The sequence below is a fragment of the Procambarus clarkii genome, chromosome 49, assembly GCF_040958095.1.
Source record: "Procambarus clarkii isolate CNS0578487 chromosome 49, FALCON_Pclarkii_2.0, whole genome shotgun sequence".
NCBI classification, from domain to species: domain Eukaryota; kingdom Metazoa; phylum Arthropoda; class Malacostraca; order Decapoda; family Cambaridae; genus Procambarus; species Procambarus clarkii.
The window spans coordinates 27,737,688-27,748,064 of NC_091198.1; the positions used below are offsets into that span (position 1 = coordinate 27,737,688).

Here is a 10,377-nt window from a genome sequence, read left to right on the forward strand (position 1 = left end):
GGAGTTGCCTGAACGTAAGATCGCAGTTACCTCGCCATCTATTGAGCGAGTTAGGAACAAGAGTCAGACAGTAATTGTTCATTCACCTGAGAATCATGCAAAAGTTAAGCCTTCGCTAAGCATAATTCACGGTGCATTAAACGCGTGGAGTCGTTGATCAATTTGTAAAATGCCTGAAGACTAGGTGGCCGGCTGTGTCGAGGAGACATCTCGAGCAATGTCTCACATGCGGCCATCGGGACACTGGTGGCCCACAAGCGGCCCACAAACAGCTCACAAGCCGCCCACAAACAGCATACAAGCGGCCCTTTACCCTTCAGTATGTTGCCTGTGAGGCACTCATTTCACCCACACCTTTGACGACCCGACTACCACACCTTAAATTGAAAATACTGAACATATATGAGAAAATTGATGTCTTGTGGCCATTCAAACTTAAATGCTTAATTGTAGCCACTGTAGCGCTTCAGTTAGTCAATGGATATTTGTCAATGCCACTTCAGTAGATATCAGTTAATTACCTTTCTAAGTAGTCCACAGGCCCAGTTTTTAGTATGTACAAGAAAAAGTTAAGAAATTTACTACATTTTCTATAAGAATTGATAACATTATACATATAACTGATGTAGTGCAACTTGAAAAATGTTTTCTTCAAGGAAACAAGAATTTTTAGCTTTGATGTCAATAAATAGAACAAAAATAGATGATGAATAATTGATGAGTTTGACAGGAATGCTCGTGGCACTAGGCATTTATTGGACCAAAGCTACGAGTCTCGCTATTACACAACACCACCAATGCAAGCCACGTAGATGCTCGGTAGAAAGGCTGACGTAGCTTCTTGACATCAGAAAATGATAACTGCATCTAACAACTTTGAAAGTTCGCAATTTCCTTTCACATTATTCACCGCGAAATGTTAAGTAGTAGAACGTAAACAAATTATGAAGAGACAGTAAAGCTACCGGGCCACAAAGTCTTTTTTTATTATTATTTGGTAAACACAAGTACAACAAACAGAGGGTGTGTGAGCAGACCCTTGGGGCCGTGGCAGTTGGAGGGATGGCGGCCCCCCTCCCTCCTGTGAAGCGGAGGGATACCATTGGCCTAGAATTTACTGGCCCAGCGTCTTACCCGGCAGTTGAGGTGGTGATTGACCTGTTGCGGGTGGATGTGGCATCTGTGTGCGGCGTTCAACTTGTATCCGGTGTGACGGTAACGCGTTGGTGTTCGGCTGTTCAAAGCTAGGGGTATGGCCTCGTCACATAGTATTAAAAAAAAATAGAAAATCTGGAACTTCGTCTGTGGTAAGGTAAGGAGAAGACACACAAAACACAAGTAAACTTTAACAATGAAATTTTAATTACGTTAAATAAACAAAACATGAATAAAATGGACAAACAAATTCGTATAATAAAATCAATCAATCAAAATAATAAGAATAATTAAATGACACAATGAAAAGTTACGTTAAGACAAGTGAGCAAAATAACAAGAAGTGCAATATACAAGTAAATGAAAGGTGCTGGAATATTGGCTTTAAGCTATCACCTCTCTTAGTACACGTACGCCAAAGCTTACGTCTAGCAGGGAGAAGTGTTAACTTTGTGAAAGCACGGAATATTCTGAAGACTGAGGTCGTGGCGGCCCCAGACATCAAGTAGTATGGGGGGGTGAGTGCAGTTGCAGCCCGACCGGCGACCAATCAGAGGAGCCGGCAGTAAGACAGGTAGTTTGGCGGTTTGAGTCTGAGCAGGTGTTCTTGGCTGCATACGTTTAGCTCTCTGGCAAACCTTGCTGGTGTTGTTGTCGTTGTTGGACATTTCTTCCATAGTAGTTTTATATAGTTGTAACGACGTAATTGTGGAGGGAAGAGCAGGCTCAATCTCTTGAAGGAGATTATCGTCACAACTCTCCCCCGAAGCCTGCGGTTCTGGAAGAAGTACGTCGTTATGTGGTGGAGTAATGGATGGAGTCGCTTCTACTTCATAAACTCTGGAGAGGTCATGGGCTAAGATGTTGTCGGAATCTTGGTATAGCGTGTCTCCAGGTTGAATTTCTGCAGTTAGCAAGCCCATAGTAGAAGACGTTGAGATGAGAAGTGGGCGTGCTGCAGGAGGTGTAGGGTGGTGTGGTCCGTGTTGATGGTGGACCGAGCACTTTTCAGGTGTGGAGTGAAGTGCTGAAGCTTCAGGATGAGGAAGAGTAGCTCCTTGCCAATTGTTCCGTAGTTCCTTGTAGCAGTAGTCGCTGACAGGTGTATTCTCCTCGCCTCGTTGTTGCATCGCGACACCACCAACGTCGGTACCATTGGCGTCGACATGGAGGATGAAGGGCTTATCTGACGAGGTGAGAGTGGAATTAGAATAGGGCAAAGGAGCACGATTATTATCCTGAAAGCATTTGGGAAGATCATTAAGGATTTCGGAATTAGAAAGCGCTGACTCCTTGTCAGTGCTTTCGGGAGGAGAAGCTGGGAAGGTCTCACTGTGGATGTAGGGTTCTGTGAAGGTAGAACAGTTTATCAGGACAGTGGGAGGAGTACCATTATATTGCTTCAGGAGGTTGACGTGGCACAGCTGGGTCTTCCGCCGCCTATCTGGAGTCTCTATTACGTAGTTGTTATTATTCCTGCACTCTTTGACGCAGTAGGGTCCTGAAAACCTGTTTTGTAAAGGTGAACCTGGGATAGGGAAATATGCAAGGACGAAGTCTCCCGGCTTGAATTTTCTTACTTTGCTGGTCTGGTCATAATGAGTCTTCATTCTCTCCTGGGCTTTCAATAGATTATCATGGGCAAAGCGGTGGACTCTCTCTAGAATGTGTTGAAGGTTTTGAAGAAACTGGGGCACATTCGGATGCTCACTGAAGGTGGCATCTCGGAGAGAGTCTTTGAAAGCCTTAAGGGGAGTACGGCACTTACGGCCGTAGAACATCTCATAAGGAGATACTCCTAGGGACTCATTGGGGAGACTTCTGTAAATACACATTATAAGGTCGATTTGCTTATCCCAATCCTTAGAGGTTTCATTACAAAACTTTTTCAAGAGTGCTTTGATTGTCTGATGACTACGTTCAAGAGAACCCTGTGAAGCAGGATGATAGGGGCTGGACAATACCTGTTTGATGTTGAACTCCTCCAGTGTCCTTTTGAAGAGATCACTGGTGAAGTTGGTACCACAGTCGCTCTGAATCTCCCTGGGAAATCCGTATTGAGTGAAGATCTTCAATAGATGTTTTATAACCGTAGCAGCCGTGATGTTCTTCACTGGAACTGCTATGGGAAATCTGGTGGTAGGACACAGGATGGTTAGGATGTAGGCGTTACCTGAACTGGTCCGAGGTAAAGGACCGACACAGTCTATTATGAGTCTGTGGAAAGGTTCCGCAGGCACCTGTATGGGAATCAGTGGCGCTCTGGGAATGGAGATGTTCGGTTTGCCTGCCATCTGACATGTATGACACTGTTTTACGTACTGTTTGACGTTATTTACCATACCTGGCCAGTAGTAGTCTTGACGAATTCCATGGTAAGTCTTGTTGAAGCCGTAGTGGGAGAGCGCTCCGTGGGCCAGGTGTAGAATAGTGGGCCGCAGGCTGGTAGGAATCACAAGTTGTTCGATGTTGGCCCAATCGTCCTCCTCCTTCAGTTTACTGGGTCTATATCTGCGGTAGAGCAAGTCGTTCTCTAGGAAGAACCCAGGAATACTGTCGGGTTGAGTCTCAGCCTGGAAAAACAATGGTGTTAAAGTAAGATCTTCCCTCTGCAACTTACGGAACTCCAACTTGGTCAGATGCGGGGGGAGTTTCTGAGGGTCTTGAGGGACAGCGGTAGCAGTAGAGTCAGCTGGCTGTGGACGTGCGGCTTGTGCACGGGTGGTCACGAGAACCGGAGGAGAAACTTCATCACTCTCTTGAACCTCTGCTGGAACATACTCTAGAATAGGGTTACTTGGCACAGAGTTACACACCTGGGGTTTGTCCATGACGATCAGGTTGGTCGGTTGCAGGTCTTCTGCCAAGTCGTTGCCTAGGAGAAGTTGCACTCCAGGCATGGGAAAAGGCTTTTCCCTGACGGCGACTTGGACTTCTCCGTTCACGTAGGGACAATCCAGGTGGACTCTGGCGAGAGGGTATGGAGTGGTAGCAGTGAGGTCAGTGATGAAGACAGTTCTCCGGTGTAGACGATGTTGGGCACAGCCGACTTCAAGATGATCGATTGAAGAGCCGCTGTGTCCCTCAAGATCTTCAATTTGCAACTTCCCTCCGGATTTGAACCGTTGGCAGAGACAGTTCCAGTATACAGGTGGTTACTGAAAAGAGAAAGATCATTAACATTAACACCAACATTCATCACAGGCTTACCGGACTTAGGAGGAGTTGGTATGGGTTTTTGTTGGTCAGTGGTTCCCTTGTATTGAGACTTACCACACTTGTCTATGGTATGTCCATAGAGTCTACAATACTTGCAGTACAGTTGTGAACCAGCTTGATCGGGGCTCACTTTCTCGTAACTGTACCACGACTTCTTACTGGAGGATGGTTTGGGTGTCAGCCGGTGGATGAGGCTGTAAGTGTCAGCCGACTTAGCACACTTCAGGTAGTCGGTTTCTTCTTTATCTGCTAAGTAGAGGCGGACAGGAGGCGGCACACGTCTCAAGAATTCTTCAACAAGCATCAGGTTGACGAGTTCTGCAAAAGTAGAGACATGTGCTGCTTCCAGCCATTTCATGAAATACCTCCGTTTCGTGTTAGCAAACTCGAGGACGGTAGTGGTACTTGCCTTCAGGTGGTCACGGAATTTCCTTCTATAACTTTCAGTAGAGAGGAGGTAGGCGTCCAACACTGCTTGTTTCAGAGTGTGGTAGTCATTCTCAGACGCCAAAGTACTGAGTGTGACTGCAGCTCTACCTGTAAGATGGACTCTGAGAAGTGTGGCCCATTGGTCGACAGGCCAACTGAGTTGATTAGCAAGGGTTTCAAAGGTGGTAAAGAACACATCAACTTCTGCTTCTACAAAGGATGGCATTAACTTACTTGCATGTGATATATTAAAACTGACGGGAAGATTGGCAGTAGCTTGCTGGCGTTGAGTGAAGTGTGAAGTGTGAAGTTTCCAAGGCGATTTCACGTTGACGACACTCTAGAGCCAGAGTCGCTTGTTGCTTGTCATGTTCGCGTTGCATCTCTAACTCGCGTTGTTTGGTTTCAAGCTGTACTCTCTCACGTTCACGGAGTAGTGCAACCTCACGTTCCTGGAGGGCGATTCCACGTTCGTGTTCTTCTCTCCTCAAGGCGGCTTCACGTTCTTGTTCGTCTCTCCTCAAAGCAGCTTCGCGTTCTCTGAGGGTGATTTCTCGTTCTTGTTCTTCCCTCCGTATGGCAGCTGTTCGTTCTTCAATCTTGGCCAGCTCTAGTTTGAGTTTCATCGTCGCCAAATCAGTTTTATCTGTAATATAGTAAGTTTCATGAGTTTCAGAGTCTATCTTACCTTGCTCTAAATAGTAATCCAGCAACAGGTTGTATAGGTCATTTTAGTTGGCTTGGTAGGGAACTTCTAGTTGATACTCATGTGCAAGAGTTTGTAATTCAGTCCTCTTGGCACGACTTAAAGTCCCTATTTCACCTGCTGGATTTGCACGGAAAGCTTGGAGACGAAACATGGTGAAATTAGCAAATAAAGGTACACGAATATTCAATAGTGAATGTCAGAAACAGGACAACGTGGCAACTGGTACCTATCCTGTGAGATCTTTAACAATTAAAGTTAAGTAAAAGATGTTAAATGATTAATTTTAAATCAAGGGCGCAGGAAATCTTGTACCCGGTACTCATGTAAGAGGATAAGGGCAAGAAAATCCTACTAACAAATGAAACAGAGTTTCGAAAACAAATGAAACAGTTAATTGTCTCAAAAGTAAAATTGGTAGTCCAAGGATGTAGGCATACCTTGCCAAGTCTCTATAGGACATAAAGCAAGTTTTTCCTACTGAATTTAATATGATACTTACAGAATTAGCGAACTTTTGTGCTCTGAAAAGTAAGCTAATTCCCTACCGTTGTATGTATCATCATCTCTGACTGACGTGTAGGGGTGCGAGGTGTCAACTGGTGACGAGAACTGCTGCTGAGGTCCCAATTCAGCAACTAAAGTTCGAGCTAGAGGAACTATGGCCCTCTTTGTCCTCCTACAGTCAGATTGCAGAAGATTGGGTACTCTTGACCCGGGGCAGACCACAGTACCAGGGTACCAATATGATGATCTGTCAAAATGAGAAATATCCAAGGGACAAAGATGGTAAACACGAGTAATAACACGGAGGGAGAGATGACCAATTAAGAGTATGACTGAGGCCTACAGTCACCACGTAATCCAAAGTTGTCTCACCTTCACCATATGTTACTCTCGTAATGCACAATACACCGCACCTTATAAAAAATGAAATTGAATATGAAAAATAGTAAAGCTACGTTAACAAAGTTAAATACGCTTACCATTAATTACCACTTGGCACCAGTACCTGAGTGAAGCTCCTAGGACAGGCCCCCATATAATATGTTACGGTAACGCGTTGGTGTTCGGCTGTTCAAAGCTAGGGGTATGGCCTCGTCACATAGTATTAAAAAAAAATAGAAAATCTGGAACTTCGTCTGTGGTAAGGTAAGGAGAAGGCACACAAAACACAAGTAAACTTTAACAATGAAATTTTAATTACGTTAAATAAACAAAACATGAATAAAATGGACAAACAAATTCGTATAATAAAATCAATCAATCGAAATAATAAGAATAATTAAATGACACAATGAAAAGTTACGTTAAGACAAGTGAGCAAAATAACAAGAAGTGCAATATACAAGTAAATGAAAGGTGCTAGAATATTGGCTTTAAGCTATCACCTCTCTTAGTACACGTACGCCAAAGCTTACGTCTAGCAGGGAGAAGTGTTAACTTTGTGAAAGCACGGAATATTCTGAGGACTGAGGTCATGGCGGCCCCAGACATCAAGTAGTATGGGGGGGTGAGTGCAGTTGCAGCCCGACCGGCGACCAATCAGAGGAGCCGGCAGTAAGACAGGTAGTTTGGCGGTTTGAGTCTGAGCAGGTGTTCTTGGCTGCATACGTTTAGCTCTCTGGCAAACCTTGCTGATGTTGTTGTCGTTGTTGGACATTTCTTCCATAGTAGTTTTATATAGTTGTAACGACGTAATTGTGGAGGGAAGAGCAGGCTCAATCTCTTGAAAGAGATTATCGTCACACCGGGCATCGAATTGTTGTGAAATTCTGCTCTACGGGTGTGTATCGTGACTTTGTGGACCGCTATGACGGGAGGACGTTTACTCTGCCTGAGGGTGGTGGTTCGGTGGAGGTGTCGGACTGGTGCAGTGAGATTACCTATGTGGCAGTTCATGGTGCTCCCTTTGAGTTCCCTGATTCTCTTCTCCAGCATCACCTTACCCGGTATGGGTTGGTCTTGAGTGTTTGGATGAATGCAGTCTCCTCCGGGCGGTGGAAGGGTATCCCGAATGGAACCCGCACTGTGGTGCTGCACTTGAAGGATTCCATCCCTTCGTCTCTCCAGCTTCTGAGCATTATGGTACGCGTATTCTATGGGGATCAGCCCCAGACTTGTTTCCGGTGCGGACTCTCGGGCCATCAGGCTGCAGGATGTGATGCGAGCCGGGTCGGGCCTGTGAACCTCTTCAGGGAGGAGGACTTTCCACCGTTGGCGGTCCCGGACCTGTCGGAAGATGCTGCTGTGATGGGTGATACTTCCCAGTCGTCTGGTGCCCCGTTGTCGGTCTCTGATGCCGGCCTCGATGTGGCTGTGGGTGTCGGAGTGGAAGTTAGTGCATCCCCGGCTCCCGCACCTCAGCCTTCCCTACCTGCCTCGTCTCCAGTCGTCTCTCCTGTGATGTGTGATCTCGTGACTCCGAACGTCGAGGCTGCACCTCGGCCTGTACTGTCTCTGGCAGCTGTGTCTTCGGCCTGTGTCGACGTGCACACTGTGATGTCTCCTGCGGTGTGTGGTCCTCTTCCCCGGGTTGTTGAGGTTGCGATGTTGAGTGATCGTGCGCTGCAGGGAGTTGCGCGACCAACCGGTGGTTCTGCTACGGTGCTTCCTAGCGGGGGTGATAGTTCCGACGATCTGCGACCTGTGTCCAAGCGTTCGCGGCGGGCTTTGAGTCTGTCTCCGCCTCGTGATGAGGCCTGGGCCGACGTCAGGGATTTTGAGGACTCTGGAAGTTCGTCTTCTGTGGATGGTGATGTGTGCGACACTGTTGGAGCGCCTGCGGCTCCTGTGGGCCGTGTTGCAGCGGTGATGGGTCTTGTGGTGGGATTGTCGCCTGGCCCTGGTCCGGTGTCTTCTCCGGCTGCCTCCGCATCACCGGTTGCTGGTTCCCCGAGTTGGGAGGTTGTGCCACCGGCCGAGGTTGCCGGAGAGGGAGGGGACTTGGTGCTGGTTCTTAAAAATGCTTCTGTTCCGGCGACCCTCGTGCCTCTGGCGTCTATATCTGTGCCTTCCGTGCATCTGCCCTCGGTGATGCCGACCGCTGCGTGGCTGCCCTCTGCTGAGCCGTCCTTTGTTACTCCGCCCCCTGTGGTGTCGGTTCCTGCACCATCGCCCTCTGTGATTGTGTTCCTTGCGACTCTGCCTGCTATGTTGCCAGCCTGTGTCTGGCCGACTCCTGTGCTTCAGTCCTGTGGGGTTCCACCGTCTGTACCGAAGAGCTCTGTGCAGCCTCTTCCCGTGACTTCCGCCCCCGTGGTGGAGGGCGCCGAGTTGAAAGTTCCTGACTTCATGCATCGTCCGCGAGGATCACGTAGTCACGTTAACGCATCTGTGGAGTCGTGGGCTCAGTGGGATGCCTACAGGAAGAAGTGCCCGCGCCGTTTCTATCCAGATAAATATGATGATGATTAACTGTGTATGTGGTTCTTGCTTTGTGTTGCTTTATTTATTTATTTACTTGTTTTAATAAGCTGTGTGATACGAGTTTTTTTTTCATGTTTTTCTTACCTGGTTATTGTTGGATTATAATGCTCTAGTGTTTTTTCTTTTCTGACTGTATTTCATTGTTACCTATGTTTATGATTCCGATTTGTGTATTGTATGACTTTTGTTTTTGTGTTTTCCTGTTCTACAGTTTGTCGGTGTGTTTCTGCTTTGTACATGTGAATCATGCTGTTGATGTTTTTCTGTTTTGTTGTATTTGTGTTTCCCAAATAAAAAAAAAAAAAGTTTGCATCTATGTTGCTATCTATCTCGCTCAACAGATGGCGTGTTTGGCTTGTTGTTATGCTGCAACTTACAGCATATGTTGTAATCCACATATTAGATGGAAATATTAGCTAGAGAATCATTACTGCAACACTTAACAAATGATGAGTGGAAGTACATGTTAAGTGTACAGACGACTGGTCACACATCGAGGTAAGGTCAAGGGATTAAGACCGCAGCTACTTGCCCAACTAATGATTACAGCCAAGAGGATAAAAGGTGACCTCAGGCTTCTAGGAACAAGGTGACCGACGGCTAATCGAATTATACCTTCCATGAGAGGCGGGGTGAAATGTTTGAAGCTATGGCTGGCTGGAGTTAGTCTGGTGGTAGGAATGGTACTGGCATGTCCTCCAGCTCTCGTCTGTGCCAGTAACGAAGTGCAGCTGACATATATGTGGGAGCCTGATGTGATCTTGCTGACCCAAGTCCAGTCTGCAGTGTATGAGTATTGACTGTAAGACTAACCTGGGTGTAGCGTTGTAATAATCATTCAGTACTAGCTGTACCCGGCCACGCGTTGCTGTGGCTCAGCAACGCATGTGCTCCTAACGCCTCATGTTGCGACCGGTGTTCGGGATCTGAGAGACTGCCACGACGATATTCGACATATCCTTGATGCCCAGGGCCATTCTAATCTCCAGGTGGACACGTTTACTCGTCCCCCTCGTGGTAGTCGCCGTCAACCCCTTCGGGTTGTGCAGATTACCTTTGATGGTCGAACCCTTCCACCCTCTGTCATTCTTGCTGGTGCCAGGTGCTCTGTCCAGGAGTACATTCCTTCTCCTAGGCTCTGAAACAAGTGCTGGAGGTTTGGGCATGGTGCCCTCCGCTGCTCTGTGACTGTCTCTCTCTGTCCTTTGTGTGGTGGCGATGGTCACTCTAAGTCGGAATGCACTTCTCCCCGGGCTCGTTGCCTCAGCTGCGGTGAGGCCCATCCTACCTTCTGTGCGTGTGTCCATTACAAGCTTGAGGCAGCCGTCCTCAACTTGAAGAACCGGGAGCGTTTATCTTTTCTTGAGGCGGGGCACCAGGTTCGCCGGCTCCCGCCTTATGCTAATATCTCTTATGCTGGCCTGTTACGCTCTTCCTCT

The 10,377-nt window shown here is 47.1% G+C and overlaps 1 protein-coding gene across 1 annotated transcript; it reads left to right on the forward strand.

The window, feature by feature from the left end:
- The first annotated feature begins 7,594 nt into the window (after positions 1–7,594).
- On the forward strand, positions 7,595–8,926 carry LOC138351474 (calphotin-like). Its single transcript, XM_069303302.1, has one exon. It carries the CDS (start codon positions 7,595–7,597, stop codon positions 8,924–8,926), a length of 1,332 nt encoding a protein of 443 aa, XP_069159403.1.
- Positions 8,927–10,377: the final 1,451 nt, after the last annotated feature.